The sequence below is a fragment of the Anabrus simplex genome, chromosome 1, assembly GCF_040414725.1.
Source record: "Anabrus simplex isolate iqAnaSimp1 chromosome 1, ASM4041472v1, whole genome shotgun sequence".
Classification (NCBI taxonomy): Eukaryota; Metazoa; Arthropoda; class Insecta; order Orthoptera; family Tettigoniidae; genus Anabrus; species Anabrus simplex.
This window is the reverse complement of record NC_090265.1, coordinates 1,250,496,716-1,250,516,595: the sequence shown is the minus strand read 5'-3', so window position 1 is coordinate 1,250,516,595 and position 19,880 is coordinate 1,250,496,716. Positions and strand designations below refer to the sequence as shown.

At 37.8% G+C, this 19,880-nt stretch overlaps 1 protein-coding gene across 1 annotated transcript in view; it reads right to left on the bottom strand.

Moving 5' to 3' along the window:
• LOC136858248 (rho guanine nucleotide exchange factor 10-like protein) overlaps nucleotides 1-19,880 on the bottom strand; it is a 409,267-nt gene that overhangs the window by 13,334 nt on the left and 376,053 nt on the right. Inside the window, exon 13 of the mRNA XM_067137648.2 lies at nucleotides 12,691-12,988. Within this exon, the coding sequence (XP_066993749.2) occupies nucleotides 12,691-12,988 (298 nt within the window). The remainder of the gene's footprint in view (nucleotides 1-12,690; nucleotides 12,989-19,880) is intronic.

The window sequence follows — 19,880 nt, the reverse complement described above, 5'->3', positions numbered from 1 at the left end:
GGTCTAAAGAAATGTAGAAATCTTCGGTTATGTTGAGCAGGGGGCCCTTGGAGTTTATATTTAGTATCGTCATGTCGTTATTGATGTTTGTGAAACTATGCTTGGATTCTTCTACATGTTGGCCTATTGATGAGAAATGGTTATGTTTTATAGCATTTATATGTTCATTGTAGCGGATGGTGAAGTTTCTGCCTGTACGTCCTATGTAACTTATGTCACAGTTGTTACATTTGATACGGTAGACACCTGATTGGTTGTATTTATTGTTATTATTGACAGTTTTTGTGTTATGTATAATGTTGGTACTATTGTGTGTGGTTTTGAATACTGTTTTTATGTTGTGCTTCTTGAAAATATTAGTTATAGTATATATGTGGGTGTTGTTGAAGGTAAATAGAGCATAGTCTTTTTTGGGTTTGGCTGTTTTTGCTAATTTAGTTTTAGGTTGTGATTTTATTTTGTGAATGATTTTGTTGACCATTTCTTTGCTGTATCCGTTGTGTTTAGCTATGTCGTGGATTAACTTCAATTCATTATTTTGGTCTTCTGTTGTCATCGGGATGTTAAAGGCTCTATAAATCATACTATAATAGGCTGCTCTTTTATGTGTATTGGGATGAATGGAGTCATTTTTTATGGTATTTGAGGTGTGTGTGGGTTTCCTGTAGATCTTGTAAGATAAGTGGTTGTCGTGTCTGGTTATTGTTAAGTCTAGGTAATTTAGTGCACGGTTATTTTCGGTTTCTTTGGTGAATTTAATTTGGGAATCTAGAGTGTTAAGCTTATCTAGTATAGTTTGTGCGTCAGTGGATCTATTATCTAAAACTACGAAGACATCGTCAACAAATCTGCACCAAAAAGGTATATTCTCTATTTCTTTGATTGACGTGTATTCTAGGTTATCTATGTATATTTCTGCTAATATTCCGGAGGCAGGAGACCCCATAGGTAGGCCTTGTTGCTGATAAATGGTATCGTGAAATCTGAAATAGTTATTGTTTATGGCGAATTCAAGTAAGTTTATGAATTCGTTTATTTCTAAGGTGCTCAAGTTGCTATTGTTTTTTAGGTTAGATTCTATTATTTTGATTGTTTGTTTAACAGGAATGTTAGGGTACATATTTATTATGTCAAATGAAGCAAGGGTATGGTGTTGTTCGATCTTTAGCTCTTTGGTTCTGTTGCAAAAATCTATTGAGTTTAGTATTGTTTTGTTTGCTAAAAATGTATAGTGCTTTTTTAAAAATTTTTGGATGAATTGCGATAATTTGTAGGTTGGACTGGCTCTATAGTTTATAATAGGTCTCATAGGTACATCTTCTTTATGTATTTTTGGGTAGGCTTTTGCGGTCGGTAATTGGGGGTTCATTGTTATGAGTTTAGCAGATTCAGTTTCGGTGAGAAGAAAATGTGTGTTTTTAAGTAAAATTTTTAAATTCCTTTGTATGTTATTGGTTGGATCTCGGCGTTTAATAGAAAAAGTATTGTCTTGGAAACATTTTTTAGTCTTTGTTATGTATTCATTTTTATCCATAATGACCGTAGTGTTGCCTTTGTCGGCCTTCGTTACTAGTAGATTGTTCTGTTTTATTTTATTTTTGAGTTTGTTTAAGTTCGATCTATTGGTGGTATTCATGTTTGGGTTATTATTGTGGACGCTATTGATGTATTGCGGGATCTTTCTACTGATTTCGTGTCTTGCTTCATCTCGTATGTCATATGGGATCTTTTGTAAAGCAAGTTCTGTTTCGGTAATGGTAGTTATAATATTCTGGTAGGATGATGCATTACCCCAGTTGTGTTTGGGTCCCCTGTTCAATATATCCGTTTCTACGTCGTCAAATACGGTTTGCGTAAGATTTTTTATAGGCGGATGGAATTTATGTTGGGAATTCTTGTTAGGAAGAGAGGGATCTTTGTTTTGGATTATGGTTAGTGGCTTTGGTTTACTTTGTTGTTGTTTCAGTGTTTCCAGTTTTTTGTTTAGGGTGTTTTGTTTCTTTATGGCTAAGTCTTCTATTTTTTCTCTGGAAATTCGTTGAAAATAATTCCAATAACTGTGTGGGAGTTCATGGGATGCTTTCAGGTGTGTTGAGTAAAGTTCATTATTAAGGTGTTGTTTCTTCCGATATAGGAATTTTATTTCTTCTTTTAACCAAATTTCATTAGTCCTGTTTTGTGTTTTGCGTGTCTGAGCGGTGCGTCTGTGTTGATTATTGTATTTCTGGAGAAATTTCGGTGTTAAGTTGTTTGAAAGGCATTCCTTCAAAAAGGCAATGCTTTTGGTTGTGTTCATTAGTTTAATTTTCAAGTTCTGATATTTAAATGCCTTACGTTTTGCCTGGTTGGCTTCCGTATTATTATTTATAAATTTCATTTTCCGTATTGACAGACTCAAAGTATAGATAAGAAATGTGTTTTTCCACCATTCAATACACAATTTATTTTAATAGATTAAGCTAGTACCGGTTTCGGCTCTTTAACGGCCATCATCAGCTAGTACATGTTTTTGTTACAGCCATTAGACAATACACAAGTTGTTATATTAGGCATCCGGATGTCTAATGGGGGATGGAATAATAGCATATAATTAAAATATCAGTGGTCAAGTTAAAAACTTACTTGAATTCGCCATAAACAATAACTATTTCAGATTTCACGATACCATTTATCAGCAACAAGGCCTACCTATGGGGTCTCCTGCCTCCGGAATATTAGCAGAAATATACATAGATAACCTAGAATACACGTCCATCAAAGAAATAGAGAATATACATTTTTGGTGCAGATTTGTTGACGATGTCTTCGTAGTTTTAGATAATAGATCCACTGACGCACAAACTATACTAGATAAGCTTAACACTCTAGATTCCCAAATTAAATTCACCAAAGAAACCGAAAATAACCGTGCACTAAATTACCTAGACTTAACAATAACCAGACACGACAACCACTTATCTTACAAGATCTACAGGAAACCCACACACACCTCAAATACCATAAAAAATGACTCCATTCATCCCAATACACATAAAAGAGCAGCCTATTATAGTATGATTTATAGAGCCTTTAACATCCCGATGACAACAGAAGACCAAAATAATGAATTGAAGTTAATCCACGACATAGCTAAACACAACGGATACAGCAAAGAAATGGTCAACAAAATCATTCACAAAATAAAATCACAACCTAAAACTAAATTAGCAAAAACAGCCAAACCCAAAAAAGACTATGCTCTATTTACCTTCAACAACACCCACATATATACTATAACTAATATTTTCAAGAAGCACAACATAAAAACAGTATTCAAAACCACACACAATAGTACCAACATTATACATAACACAAAAACTGTCAATAATAACAATAAATACAACCAATCAGGTGTCTACCGTATCAAATGTAACAACTGTGACATAAGTTACATAGGACGTACAGGCAGAAACTTCACCATCCGCTACAATGAACATATAAATGCTATAAAACATAACCATTTCTCATCAATAGGCCAACATGTAGAAGAATCCAAGCATAGTTTCACAAACATCAATAACGACATGACGATACTAAATATAAACTCCAAGGGCCCCCTGCTCAACATAACCGAAGATTTCTACATTTCTTTAGACCAATACGCCAACCCCAATCATAACATTAATGATATTAATGAAAAAACCAGCATTATTTTTGACAAAGCCATTCCGATATTAAAGAATGATTATCTCAAAATAGTAAACACACGCTCTAACAAACCAACGAATCACAAGCCTGACCCTGCCCCTACTTCTCCAACGGCCACTCCTTCTTCCCCTCCACCTACATTCCCCTTCACAGCTAATATGAGCCCCAGACTCACTCGCAGTAGAACACAACAGGCCTTCAAACACATCAGCACAAGACTTCCACAACAACTATAGTAAGTACTCTTTCCATACACACACTAGGCATTCCTTCATGCACACACTACCGGCATACTTATATCACTTTATCTTTACAGACTACAAGAACAAACATAGACGAGAGAAGTGTTACCACCGACTACTTCTAAATACATGCTCGAGACCTGCTGTTTACTGTATTGAAACTTGCCATAGTATATCACAAGTTGGGATATATAACATAACGAAATTTCATCATGACAAAGGCCCACATCAATAAGACGTACACTAGTTTCAAAATGTCCTCGAAGATTACCCTACGCAACTAAAATCAACATTACTTAGAAGGATCTGCACAGAGGACAGAAGAATGGAATCCATATAACATAAATTGAAAATTTTAACAAGTGTCTACCTATACATACAATTTTAATGTGTTGAAACTTTTTAAATGTTATATATTGTAACCTGTGTGTTTTTAATATGTTTTACATACTCATGTTCTATTTATAACTTTTTAACTTGACCACTGATATTTTAATTATATGCTATTATTCCATCCCCCATTAGACATCCGGATGCCTAATATAACAACTTGTGTATTGTCTAATGGCTGTAACAAAAACATGTACTAGCTGATGATGGCCGTTAAAGAGCCGAAACCGGTACTAGCTTAATCTATTAAAATAAATTGTGTATTGAATGGTGGAAAAACACATTTCTTATCTATACTTTGAGTCTGTCAATACGGAAAATGAAATTTATAAATAATAATAAATTTAGTATATGTACCGCTGAAGCAAGTACAGTATTGATCAGTTAATTAATTATTGATCCTTGACACAAAATTAGGAAACTGAATTATTGACGTGGTGAATGAATGTAAGGAACTGTTTGTAGCAGCAGGATTTTCTAAACAGATGGTATAATGGCTCTGAGAGCTCCACCCGACACTCAAGATCAAATCTTGTCCTTCCACACATGGCACAGTCGAAGAGTAAATAGTCCACTCTTTAGGAAGATCCACAAAAGCACAAATATTCATCTGCAACATTAATTTTAAAAGCATTACAAAGTACCACTTAAACTTTCCATGGCTGAAGAGAAACAGAGTGAGAATGAATTCGGGCACTAATGTTTTGCACTGAAGCCGGCAATATACATCTGGAAGAAATAATTCTCTTGTGACTGACCTCTTTGTACTTGATGTCCAAACGTTGTTCCACTGACTTAATGGATATGTTTTGATTTGGGATTTGGCGGAGCTTGGAGGTGATTTGTTGTAGGTAATTTCTGTTTTGCGAAGATGTCTGCCATTTTTTTATTTCCAGGAGAACCAATTTGTCCTTGAATGCAGGAAAAACAGACATGGAGACAATGCTATGCTATAGATCTTATAGTAGCAGGTATTGGTTGACATTGTTCTTGTTGTTGATTGTGTTTTAGTGCAGCCTGCAAGTCAGTCAGTAACCAAGCACTTCTGTTGTGTTCACACTACTTCACAGCTCAGCAGCTGTATGGCAATTATACTGGGCTGAAAACACTTCACTGTTGTTCTCATAGACAACAAATATGCATCCCACTTTGTCAGATTCACCACTTTGTCAGATTCAGAGGTGTGTGAGAGCCGTTTGTGTAAATGTAGTAAGCAGCTGTTGCGAACTCAAATCTTGAAGATCCTAGGGTGAGACCGGATTCCTGGAAGTGACAGATCTTCTCCACTGTGGTTTCGAAAATGTGCGCAGGAGATGTTATGTTTTCCTTCATTAGAGTAAGTTCAGTCATTCCAATAGCAGATAAGAACAGGGGCTCTATTCCAGCGATGACAAATGCTGCTTGTGTAGATACTGTATGATAGGCACAAGAACTTTGAAGGACGATTCCTTTCTGAATCTACAGTTTTTCCTTCCCACTACTTTTCAAGTGCAGAACGAAATGATGAGGCACGATTCAGTATTAGTGGAAAAAAGACTGTGTAGTATATAATGCGGAGAACTCTGAGTTTACCGCATTTACTCGTGTATTAGGCCACCTTGTGTATTAGAGTTCCCTGGTTTTTCTACACGAAGAAAATGAAAAAAATTAATCTTGCATACAAAACCCCCCCAACATAATTTGTCAGATGAGAACAATGATTCTGCTTTGAAACGGGTACAAGTCTTATTGCAGCTCTGATCTCCATCAAAAATAGCCAGTATAACTCAAATATATTCAAAATTTATTAAAGAATAGTGTAGAATGTTAACATGTACAATTTATAGCTCTTTATAGCCTAGAAGTCATGTGTTCACTGCACAAAATTTGAGGTTATCACACATTGGACCCTCCTTTACTTTTTTTGGCTGTAAAAGTGGGAAAAAAGGGGGTCTAATACACAAGCAAATATGGTACTCCCCATGATGACCTGCATGCAATCGCAATGGCCTGAAGAAATTTATCTGATTTAAGATTTGTTTATTGAAATATGGCCTAAATGTTTGTCCAGTAGGACTCCCAGATATAAAAGTTGATCTAGTAAGATTTCCTGTCCGTTCATAGTGAGTTGTGGTTGTATCAGATTTCTTCTTCTTGCGACAACTATGGCCTTAGTTTTCAGTGGGATTAACACATTCCAGACCGGTCCCGAGAAAACTCGTGCATGCCTGGCCGAATGTTGCGGACCGGTCCCGAGTTATCTCGTGTTAGCAGCAGACTGAAGTTTAGTGCTGTATTTTGAGATATACCGGAACTATTTGGAGGTCAAGGGTGCTAGAACTCTTATGTCTGGTTCTACACAATCGATAGTCGCATTTCTTTTCAATTATTTTTTTTTTTTGCTAGTTGTTTTACGTCGCACCGACACAGATAGGTCTTACGGCGACGATGGGACAGGAAAGGGTCAAGAGTGGGAAGGAAGCGGCCGTGGCCTTAAGGTACAGCCCCAGCATTTGCCTGGTGTGAAAATGGGAAATCACGGAAAACCATTTTCAGGGCTGCCGACAGTGGGGTTCGAACCTACTATCTCCCGAATACTGGATACTGGCCGCACTTAAGCGACTGCAGCTATCGAGCTCGGTTTTTTCAATTATTCTTCATATCATAGCTTTTCTTTGCATTTCCTGACAACATGTTTACAAAGTTTGAAGAGCCATGCAAGATGGCAGCGCTCAGGGATCGCACGTGTTTAGACAGGGATGAAATTATTCGCGTATTATGTGCTGATACAGGCTCCAAATGTCGAAGTGACGCTGAATATTTAGAGTTCGATGATGAAATATATTCTAACGGAAATGTCTCAAGTGATGACGAGGAGATAGCCTTATCTTCAAGGTGTGGAACTCACGTGGTGCAGAACGAGTCTCATAATTGTGTTACAGGTGTAAATATTCTAAATATTGTAAATAATGTAGTGTTTTCTGAAAACTGGGTTATGGACAACAGTAAACCTAGGCTAGAGGATTTTGAACTGCTCCTGGTATAAAGGTATGGCCTAATGAACCTGGAAACGTAGGGCAAGTAGCAGTACTTATGTTTCTGAGGACTTTTTCATTATGTAGCTGAGCAGTCAAATACTATGAGCAGAATTCACATTCTCATAACGTATTCCGTAAAACCTAAAGTGGACTAATGTCCCTAGCAGGGAAATTAAAAAATTGCTTTGTGTATATTGACAGGGCAGGTGAAGAAACCGTGTCTGAAAGATTACTGGACAACTGATCCCCTAATAAAAAACCCCATATTTCGGAAAACTATGAGCCGAAATAGATTTCAGCAAATACTTACCAAACTGCATTTCAACTACTAATCAGGAAGGCCTCCAGAATAAAACACAGTAGTCCTTCAAAGGCTAGTGAAGTTCTGGCAGTTTATTTGAATGCATGCACTCCAGTTTGGAGGTAGTTAGAAAGTGGCCGGGAACAGGGCTCTGCATGGCGTGAAGGGCACCCGGTCCGCAATGTGTTAAACTGCAGCTTATTTTTGGAGTCCTAGTCGAATAGAACATGTAGCGCTGTGTTCGCTTGAGTGCGTAAAGTCAGCATCATTCATATAAAATACATTTCATTTAAATCCATATTGTTTATGTATCACTATTGAATAGGTGTACCTCCTCATCCTTGTTGATAGCATCATTGTCAGCTTCAATTAACAAAAGTGCATCATCAGCATAAGCAACAATCTTGCAGTCACCGGAAAGAGGTACTTTGAGGACATCATACAAGACATTCCAAAATCCTGGTCAGCAGGTTGAAAAAGTATGCCTGAGTGATTTCAAACAGATTACATGGGCACTGTGTTTCCTTTAGTCCATACAAAATTTTCAGCCACCAAGCATTATCAAATGTACTAGTTATGTCCAAAGAGATTAATATGCTTATTTTTTGCCTTGAGATGATGTTCTGAATCCATTCAGTTGCACAGAGAACAGCCCCTTCAGTAGATTTTTGTTGAGTAAAGTAATGCTGAAATTGGTATAACAAGTCAAGATGATGCATATGGTACATAATTCTGTTGATTTTTAGCTTCTCCAGAATTTTTCTTAGAATTGACAGGAGGCAGATAGGTCTGAAAGACTTAGCTGTAAATTTTTTTAAGGCACTTTCTTCAGTAATTACTTTTACTACCTACTGCAATTTTCCATAAGACAGGAAAATGGTTCAAAGACAGGCACTTATTGAACGGTGTAACAAATAACAATGGCCAATAAGCCATCCCATCCAGGCAGTTTCTTATAATTTTGTTGTAGGATGATGTGATTAACTTCTTGATATGAGAAGTTAAGTCGGCTATATTGGGGAGGGTTTGTGGATGAAATTCCCACTGCTCTTTGTGCTTCTGTATCCTCTGTTTTATGAGGGAAAAATGTGTTTCATAGAGCATATGCAATATCGGAAAAGGTTTTAGTAAACCCATGATCAGTCTCTATTAAGGTTAGGTTATTGAAATTTTTTTGTTTCCTGGCAAGTTTCTGAACAAATTCCCAAGTATTCCAATTTTCTTTTAAGGATTAAAGATGGGTTTAGCAATTATGAATACATTCTTCACGCATAAGGCTATTCACTGCTACACTGCTACCAGATCCATAATAAACTATATCTTAACCGACTTCAAATTCAGGAAATCTGTTAGGAATGTAAGAATATTCTGGGGATTTTTCAATGATACAGACCATCATCTGATCTGTAGTGAACTAAGTATCTCTAGGCCTAGGGTTGAGAAAATGCAATCTGTCTGCAAACGAATAAGAGTAGAAAATCTCCAGGACAAGGAAATTAGACAGAAGTACATGGATATGATTAGTGAGAAGTTTCGAACAGTAGATAGTAAGCAGGTTCAGGATATAGAAACAGAATGGGTGGCATACAGGGATGCTGTAGTACAAACAGCAAGGGAATGCCTAGGAACAACTCTGTGTAAAGATGGGAGAAGGCGAACATCTTGGTGGAATGATGAAGTGAGAGCAGCTTGTAAACGTAAAAAGAAGGCTTACCACAAATGGCTCCAAACAAGGGCTGAGGCAGACAGGGATTTGTACGTAAATGAAAGAAACAAAGCGAAACAAATAGTTTATGAACCCAAAAAGAAGTCATGGGAAGATTTTGGTAATACCCTGGAAAGGCTAGGTCAAGCAGCGAGGAAACCTTTCTGAACAGTAATAAACAAAGGAAGGGAGAGAAAAAGGAAATGAACAGTGTTTTGAGTAATTCAGGTGAACTCATAATAGACCCCAGGGAATCACTGGAGAGGTGGAGGGAATAATTTGAACATCATCTCAACGTAAAAGGAAATCTCCCTGGTGGTGTTGCGAACAGCCAAGCTCATGGGGAGGAGGAAAATGATGGTGAAATTACGCTTGAGGAAGTGGAAAGGATGGTAAATACTCCACTGTCATAAAGCAGAAGGAATAGATGAAATTAGACCTGAAATGGTGAAGTATAGTGGAAAGGAAGGGATGAAATGGCTTCATAGAGTAGTAAGATTAGCATGGTGTGTTGGTAAAGTACCTTCAGATTGGACAAAAGGAGTAATTGCACCTATCTATAAGCAAGGGAACAGGAAGGATTGCAACAACTATCGAGATATTTCATTGATTGGTATACCAGGCAAAGTATTCACTGGCATCTTGGAAAGAAGGATGCGATCAGTAGTTGAGAGGAAGTTGGATGAAAGCCAGTGTGGTTTCAGACCACAGAGAGGCTGTCAGGATCAGATTTTCAGTATGCAATAGTTAATTGAAAAATACTACGAGGGGAATAGGCAGTTGTGTTTATGTTTCGTAGATCTAGAGAAAGCATATGACAGGGTACCAAGGGAAAAGATGTTCGCCATACTGAGGGACTATGGAATTAAAGGTAGATTATTAAAATCAATCAAAGGCATTTATGTTGACAATTGGGCTTCAGTGAGAATTGATGGTAGAATGAGTTCTTGGTTCAGGGTACGTACAGGGGTTAGACAAGGCTGTAATCTTTCACCTTTGCTGTTCGTAGTTTACATGGATCATCTGCTGAAAGGTATAAAATGGCAAGGAGGGATTTAGTTAGGTGGAAATGTAGTAAGTAGTCTGGCCTATGCTGACGACTTGGTCTTAATGGCAGATTGTGCCGAAAGCCTGAAGTCTAATATCTTGGAACTTGAAAATAGGTGCAATGAGTATGGTATGAAAGTTAGCCTTTTGGAGACTAAATTGATGTCAGTAGGTAAGAAATTCAACAGAACTGAATGTCAGATTGGTGATACAAAGCTAGAACAGGTCGACAATTTCAAGTATTTAGGTTGTGTGCTCTCTCAGGATGGTAATATAGTAAGTGAGATTGAATCCAGGTGTAGCAAAGCTAATGCAGTGAGCTCGCAGTTGCGATCAACAGTATTCAGTAAGAAGGCAGTCAGCTCCCAGACGAAACTATCTTTACATCGGTCTGTTTTCAGACCAACTTTGTTTTACGGGAGTGAAAGCTGGGTGGACTCAGGATAACTTATTCATAAGTTAGAAGTAACAGATATGAAAGTAGCGAGAATGATTGCTGGTACGAACTGGTGGGAACGATGGCAGGAGGGTACTCTGAATGAGGAGATAAAGGCTAATTTAGGAATGAACTCGATGGATGAAGCTGTACGCATAAATCAGCTTTGGTGGTGGGGTCATGTGAGGCGAATGGAGGAGGATAGGTTACCTAGGAGAATACTGGACTCTGTTATGGAGGGTAAGAGAAGTAGAGGGAGACCAAGACGACGATGGTTAGACTCAGTTTCTAACGATTTAAAGATAAGAGGTATAGAACTAAATGAGGCCACAGCACTAGTTGCAAATCGAGGATTGTGGCGATGTTTAGTAAATTCACAGAGGCTTGCAGACTGAATGCTGAAAGGCATAACAGTCTTTAATAATTATGTATGTATTACAGATTCCTCTTTGACCATTAGATAAATGTCATGATATCTCTGATGTAGGACTGGGCAGTGGCTTTGTTTATGTTGCCTATGACAGACCAGTACATGTTTTCGCATAATTATCAGTTCTTCATTTCGCAAGAAGATTTTACACAATTTTTTAGAAACTTTTGGTAGATTTGCTTCTGCCAGTTTGTTTATGGCATCAGTTAGTTTCTCTACTACGTTGTCAATTCGGTAGTATTGCAGGAAGCTATTCCTTCTTCAATCCTTAGAAGGTTTCTTTTGGCAACCTGTTGGAAATGAAACCATTTGACATTTCTGTTCTATATGTCCTGGTTGTGTAATTATTATAATTTACTGACTGTATTTCTGTAGTCTATTTCAAGGTCGTTAAAATTAGAAAGTGGTCAGAGGAAGAAGTGCTGGACTGCATACACTTACATCTAAATAACCTTGTGCTGGTGTATCTGTAAGTCAGTTTATCACAATTGCTTAGTATTGTTAAATTAGAGGAGTTGCAAAAGTCATAGAAAGTCTGCCTCCTGCATCCTCAACAGGACTGTTCCAAGTCCCATATTTAGCAGTGTGAATCTGACAATGTTGATGACAATACATTCAGCATCTTGGACAACTATTTAATTTTATTTTCTTCTGGTAGGCAATGTATTACACTGCAGTGTAATGACACTGTGTTTCAGAACTTACAGTTCAAAACTGTTTTTGAAAAGCTGGATAAGGAGATGTGCTGATGATGGTGATATTATCAATGATAATGGCGACGTTCCTGATAAGGATGGCGAATGGAGGAAGTTGGATGAGGAAGCATCATTCGACGATTATGTAAACGCTGGCGCTAACCTCATCACTGCAGAAGTCATGACTATCTTCAAGATAGTTGAAGACTCACAACGGGATCTGAGCAAGGACTGTAATAACGATGACAATGAAGACTATGATACTGAAGCGTCGCAGCATACTTCAGTGGATTTTTATGATGCTGTCAATGCTCTACAGATTATCACACATTTTGTGATGCACTAATACTTTTCTGAGGAAATAATGGCCGAATTGTACCACTGTTCATGCCATGGCCAACAAATAAAACAAGCCAGGATAAAAGACTGTACTTCACAAAACACCTCTTTCCCCTTTCTTTGGGTGTTTTTTAACTCTATCTGGGTGTATTTCTTTTGTGTTTCTATTGTTTCATATTGCCATATATATTTTGCAATATAAATCAGCTTCATATTTACAGATTTTTATTCAAGTGTTCTTCACACTTGGTAAACTTATAAACAAAGTTTTACTGTATTAGTCAGTTATCTGCGTAATCATAACAATTGTAATGTGTAGAAAATATAATTTTAAAACAGGTTCACTGAATAAGAATTGGATAGGTATTTAGTGAAATAGCAGAGATAAACAAATATATTACCTGAATCTCTCCAGCACTGCCATGAAGAACCCACACCTTTTTACCGCATGCAGCATACAAGGAGGCATTAATAGGTAACAAGCAGGAGACAGGATCTGAGCCCAGGGTTAGGGAATGTGGCTCTTTGAGCGCCCAGGCCCCGTCATGAGGATGCCGCTTATATTGCAGCAGACTGCCATTAGCCAGAGCCACAAACACACAGTCGCAATGGGAGCGGATTTGCACAATTACAGCTGGAACTGTACAACTTCCAACCTCTTCCTGCTTCTCTGGTTCAGCAGCAGCGTAAAGAAGTAACCTGCACAGATCAACAATTATACAGTGTTAATGTATTATTGTTAAAAGTCTAAATTACAAGACTCCAAACATTCATAGTTTTACTTGACTGTTGATACTGTGAACACAGCCAACTCCAAATACAGTGAAACCTCATTAAGACATTTTCTCACGTAAACGTTGTAAATTCAAAGTCCCGATTCACATCATATAAAAATACTTCTCTTATCATGACACAAATTTTCTCTATTACCGCTTAGTACGATCATATTTTTCCAAGCCTTGAAAATGTACTTCATCCCTCGTGAAATGAATGCGATTTCCAACACAGATAAGAGCTTTCACCACAGCAGGCAGGTCAGGGAAAGTTGTGAGAAAATGGGAAATGGCCTTGAATTCCTGAAATTTACTGGGATAAATCACACCTTTGGAGAGGGAAGTTCAGTTTTGCTTGCCGATTTTCAGCGATATTGCTGAATAACCCAGTAAGCCTGTTTATGCTTGTATTTCGCATTCCATTCAGAAGTTAGAAATTAATTCTGTGTTGAGTGATAGAGTGAAGGGTAATGAATATTTGTCGCGTGATAGCTTACCTATGGATTGGGAACATAATGACGTGAAGTTGACTAGCGTGATGCTTATTTGTCTTGTGGTAGCCTAGTTATGGAAACTGAAAAATTCGAGAAATCACTTACTATTATACTGAAGACAAAATTAAAATCCAGGAAGTGGACAGGCATCCGCATCTTTCACCAGTGGCGCGTATATCAAAACTCAAATCAAAGTGTTGTCAGATTCAAGATGGCGGTGAAAATCATATTCTCTCGCACATGGCCGAGTTTAACCTCTAAATAATTCATTGTTGAAAATTGTAACCAGAAAACAATGTTTAATAACCTACTAGTCCAAAATATAAGGTTTCAGCTAACATTTGTTTTAGAAAGAATGTGATCTGCAATAATACGTTGATACTTTTATGGGCCCCAGTGCATACATTTTAAAATTTGTTGTCTGGGTTTTTACACACCTTTTAATACACTGTTATTATTTAATAAGTCCTAGTGAAACAGGTAATCATATTTGTTCTCTTGTCTCTCTCCATGCCTTTTAATGCTCTCATCTCATCTTTAGAAACAGTAGATGGCCTATATTTTCCACTGTGTCCATACATACACAATGTGAAATGCACGCATGTTAGAAGAAACATATCAAGTGTTTACATATCCCTGTTAGATAGTTTTTATCTGTATATTCAACAGTACATTTTTACGCTGAACACGTTCTCTTTCCTTGTCCCGTGCAGTAAAGTCTTAATGAGGTTTTACTGTATATATACAGTACACTGTGCTTGCACGCTTTTATAAGTCCAGTCAAAACTTTCAGAATCTTGCAAGAAAAGCAATTAACCTTGGGATTATTCTTGGTTGATCACATCACCATCAATGGGAACTGGTATTCTTGGTTCTTATGTAGTAACATGTCAATATATTTTTTGTCACTATCTACTGGACATAACAATAATTAAACAACATTTGTTAACTAACAATTAGGTACTAATATCATTTTCATCTATACCTCCAAAATCCTGTGGTATGCCCAGCTGATATCAGTAACTCAAAGTGTCATGGCATAATAGCTGAGAATATTATGAACAGAATAGTAACAGATTCAAACTCAGACTCTCAACCATACCTTTCCAGACTGAAACAAAAAGAGAAACGGGAGGAAGAAGACAATGAGCAATTGTGAATAAGTTAGAAGAGTTCATGTTAGCTTCTAAGAAGGCTGGGACAAAGAGAAAGAATTGGACCAAGTGAGTTGGTTGTGTAATTCGATTGTGTAGCTATGAGCTTGCATTCGGAATATGGTGGGTATGAATCCTACTGCTGGCAGCCCTGTAGATGATTGTTCATGGTTTCTCATTTTCTCACCAGGCAAATGCTGGGGATGTGCCTCAATATATATTTTTTTTTTTACTAGTTGCTTTACGTCGCACCGACACAGATAGGTCTTATGGTGACAATGGGACAGGAAAGGGTTAGGAGTGGGAAGGAAGCGGCCATGGCTTTAATTAAGGTACAGCCCCAGCATTCACCTGGTGTGAAAATGGGAAACCACGGAAAACTATCTTCAGGGCTGCCGACAGTGGGGTTCGAACCTACTATTTCCCGAATACTGGATACTGGCTGCACTTAAGCGAGTGCAGCTATTGAGCTCGGTCCTCAATAAATTAAGACCATAGCCGTTTCCTTCTCAATTCTAGCCTTTCCCATCCTTGCACTGCCGAAAACCTCCCATGTGTTAGTGAGGCGTTAAACCAGTGGCAAAAAAAGAAGAAGAAGAAGTTGGCTGCATGGTATGGGATGTACAGCACTACGAACACAGTGTTCACCAAAATATTTTCATGGCTTTCATGGAGCAATTAGAAGACACTGAATTTTCGCCAGGGTACTTCCAGCAGGACGACACCATGTGCCACACTCCAATGAGTCAATGGCAATCTGCAGGTTCTTCAAGGACCATGTTATCTTCAAAAACCTCTTAGCCTCCAAGATTACCAGACTTCTCATCAGCACATCATTTCTTGTAGGGCTATCTTAAGGAGAGAGTCTACAAGAATAGAATAGACCAAAAACTATTCAGCATCTCTAGGCAAATATCACAGCTAAAATAACCAATATTGGTGCAAACATGTTGAGGCACGTATCAGAAAACATGGTGAATCTTGTGAGAATGTGTTTCGAACAGAATGGGGGTCACTTTCAGTATTTGGTATATTGGTAAATCATTCTTCCACATCTTACCTCTAATTTCACATGGTAGCATTGTTGTAATGTTACTGACGATGATGATGATGATGATGATTGTTGTTTACAGGGGCCTAACATCTAGGTTGTCAGCTTCTATGTAACATTATTATGTCAAATCCTACAGCTATTTAAAAAGCAGGACTTACCACTGAAACACCCTGCAGAAATCTATCAGTTTTCTCCCTCTATCATTTCTTTTTCCTAGGCTGTATTTGCCTACATCATTTACCAGCCTCCTTTCTCAATCATCAGAGTTCTTACTTTCCCTTTGCCATTTTCTTCATACAACTCTTTAATATGTTCATCAATTTCATCTATGTCGAGTTATGTAGCATCTGAAGTTGCCGTATACACTTGAATTAATAATGTGTCTTGCAGGTCTCCATGTAACTTCATTGCAATCAACCTGTTGTTCACCACTATAACCTTTGTTGTGTACTTTTCATAATTTTGCTTAAACATAAATCCTGCACCTTTGTTCTTATCTTCTCCTACTTTGTATATCAGTTTGTAACCTCCAGGTTCTCCTTCACGTTCCAATCGTACTTCACACAGTCCTAAGATATTTTGTTTTTAGTTATTTAATAAATAAATATAAGAATCACTTTCAAACAAATTATTTACAGTACTTTAAAATGATAAAATGATAGAGGAAAAGTACTGACAGCCAAAATAATGAATTAAATAAGGAACAAAACCCAATGAAATCTTAAGGTAAAAGATACAATTTGCAATAAACACGAAACATTTGTTGAAATACAAAACCATACAAACCCCATAGCTCTACAGCTCTGATGGGCTTTGGCCTACCAAGCGACCGCTGCTCAGCTCAAAGACCTGCAGTTTACTAGGTGGCGCAGGGTCAGTGCAGCAAATCCTTTCAACCATTATTCTTGGTTTTCTAGACCGGGGCCGTTAACACACCGTCAGATAGCTCCTCAATTTTAATCACACAGGCCGAGAGGATCTCGAACCAACCCTCAGGATTAGGTAAAAATCACTGACCAAGCTGGGAATCGAACCCAGGTCCTCCGGGTGAGAAGCATGCAGGCTAACCCTACACTGGAGGGCCGGCTTTGTTGAAGTACAGCAACATTAAAAATACAACAGATAGTAATCAGGATTCCTACAAAATAGTGTTCTTGTGAGAGCAGATAGAAACTTTACAGGCTGGTCAAAGAGAAAGAAGAGGTTGTAACATTAAAAAATAAGAAAGATGAGCTGTTGGTTGAGAGAGAAGACATAAAAAAGGGGTGGAAAGAGTAGTTCAAAATGCTTCTGAATGTCAAGTAGGAAACAGGGGAGAAAGACACAGAAGAAGTGATAAATCATGCACATTATTACATATAAATAAGATAAAACTGATTTATAAAAAGCCTTGAAGAGACTTGAAAGAAAATTAACATATAGTAAAAGACTTGTACAATATTGGTTTTAAAGACAATGCTATGAGCAGTGCCGGATTAAGGTGTTTGGGGGCCCTGGGCTATTTAAAAATGTGGGGCCCCTTCTTCATGACATCACGTAAGACTAGCATACTGAAGTCGTTATAGAACTACTTCCACTTAAATTGATGAATAGGGAAGTGTTGAAATAGACTACAAATTTTCTCTATTTTTTCATGTTAATATTTCATAATGCCAGAACATATTTTACATTTGTCTCATCACTATCAAATCGGCATACAAAACAGAACTTACATTTTTTTGGCACCACTAAGATATTTTCTGTCTATTTTACAAGAACATTACAGTTGTAACTTATGAATGGTTCAATAATCAGAGGTGAACTGGAAGTTTTCTTCCTGATGCAAAGATATAGTATAGCATGCGCATTCCACCGTGCTTCCCCTTCCCCTCCTGCTCACTTCCTAGACCTCTTCCCCCCTTCGCCCTCTGCCCGTACTCACAAGCTGCCAGATTTAAATTTTCGTCAACAATAACCTTTACAATAATTACAGTGCGTAAGTAGCGAGGATTCGTGTCTCGAGACGGTAATTGAGTCTAGCAGTGATGAAATACTAACACGGACAGCTGATAAGAAGGAAGGAAGGAAGGAAGGAAGGAAGAATGCGTGTTCGATATTTTGCGAGCGTAAATATTCATATACATGCATGGAGGTGGAGCAGCATGTCCTTTTTATACAATTTTAGTTTCAGCCAAGGGCTGGGGCCCCCTGGTACGTGGGGCCCAGGGCTGCAGCCCCTTTAGCTCCCCCCACCCCCTTAATCCAACCCTAGCTATGAGTGAGAAGTTTATAATTGGGGAAAGTATTTACAATAGTAACAATGAAAGACTATTAATATGAGTAAAATGAATAAAACGATAGTTTGTTGTAGACTAGTAGTAAAATTGCTGTAAAATGATGTTCATCGACTAGCGGTTGGAACTAGATAATAATGAGAATGACGATCGGAATCATATTTTTAAAACATAATATTGAATAAAATAAAGTTGAGAGATGGTCAAATGACCTGTGATAATTTGTTTACCTAAAAGTCAAAAGTCAATAGCATATGGTGGTGATGTGGTTCACTTTGATGCAGAAGTACGAGGTTGTCGTTGCAAGTTAATGTACGATGTTTATATTGGACCTCTACGGACTATCTCATTTAATATGATGTTATAACGTTGTTGAGAATATGGGTTTGTTGACAAGCTGGTGGAAAATGCAATGTGACAGTAGAATGTAGCTAACGTGTTGAATGCTGAATCAGAAGTAAAATCATTTGACGGTGGTGAGGGTAACTTGTTGTGTTATGAGTTATGAGCTACTGCCTGCAGTAAGAGCTCGACAGTCGTCAATAACTTTTAGCTTTTAAATTATTATTATTATTATTATTATTATTATTATTATTATTATTATTATTATTATTATTATTATTATTATTATTATTTTGAATTTAGGAATTACACTATTTGAACAGACTGTACATTTTTCTAGTCAAAACATTATGCAATTTAATGTCAGCACTACAATCCTCATTGTATTGGTTTTACACAGATATATAAAACTTTATAGATTTATTTCATACCATGCAGATATTTTGTATTTTATTTAAACAAGTAAAAGTTGACAAATATGGCTGCCACCACAAGATTTAACAATACCAGTTCTAGGGTTAAGAAAGGTGACAAAAAGATATGTAACAGCTATCGATGAATCACCTTAATTCCCCATGTTGCCTCATATGCGAGTGGGTTTGCAGAAGGTACAAGAACAACTGGAGGAAGAGCTGCATGATTTCCAAAGAGGCAGATCGACAGGATTTGATATTGTGATAAGACAATTGGAGGATGAAGTTGGGAGGACGATGCAGATGTAGTGATAACTTTTATTGATATCCAAAAGGCATATAATACTGTGCCGAGAGAAGGAGTATGGAGAGCATTAAGAAATAACGGAGTTGGAGAGTAGATGGTACACATGGTCCAGGCATTGTACAGGAAATGCAAAAGCAGAGTGGAACGAGGATTGGAAAGAGGATTAGTCTGAACTGAAGACAGGGAAGCATGTTGTCCCCCCTCTTGGTTGTAATGAACGAAGTACAAGAGAAAGTAATAAGTGAGAAGGAAGTAAAATATGAAGTGAGAGTGAACATACAGTACAAATTCAGTCAGATGCTTGGAGTGAAGTAATATAAGACTGGGGCATGAAAATAAGTAAAGACAGGAATCCACATGGTGACAAGGAGACAGAAGTTTGGAAGGTGCATAATAAAGTAAAACAACAAGCCTCTGGAAGTAACCAACACCTTCAAGTACAGTACTTGCAATGTGTAGTGTCATAAGATGGGACTATAACACAAGAAATCAGTATAATAATAATAATTTTGTGTGGCTATTACTAGCCGAGTGCAGCCCTTGTAAGGCAGACCCTACGATGAGGGTGGGCGGCATCTGCCACGTGTAGGTAACTGCGTGTTATTGTGGTGGAGGACAGTGTTATGTGTGGTGTGCGAGTTGCAGGGATGTTGGGGACAGCACAAACACCCAGCCCCCGGGCCACTGGAATTAACCAATGAAGGTTAAAATCCATGACCCGACTGGGGATCGAACCCGGGACCCTCTGAACCGAAGGCCAGTACGCTGACAATTCAGCCAA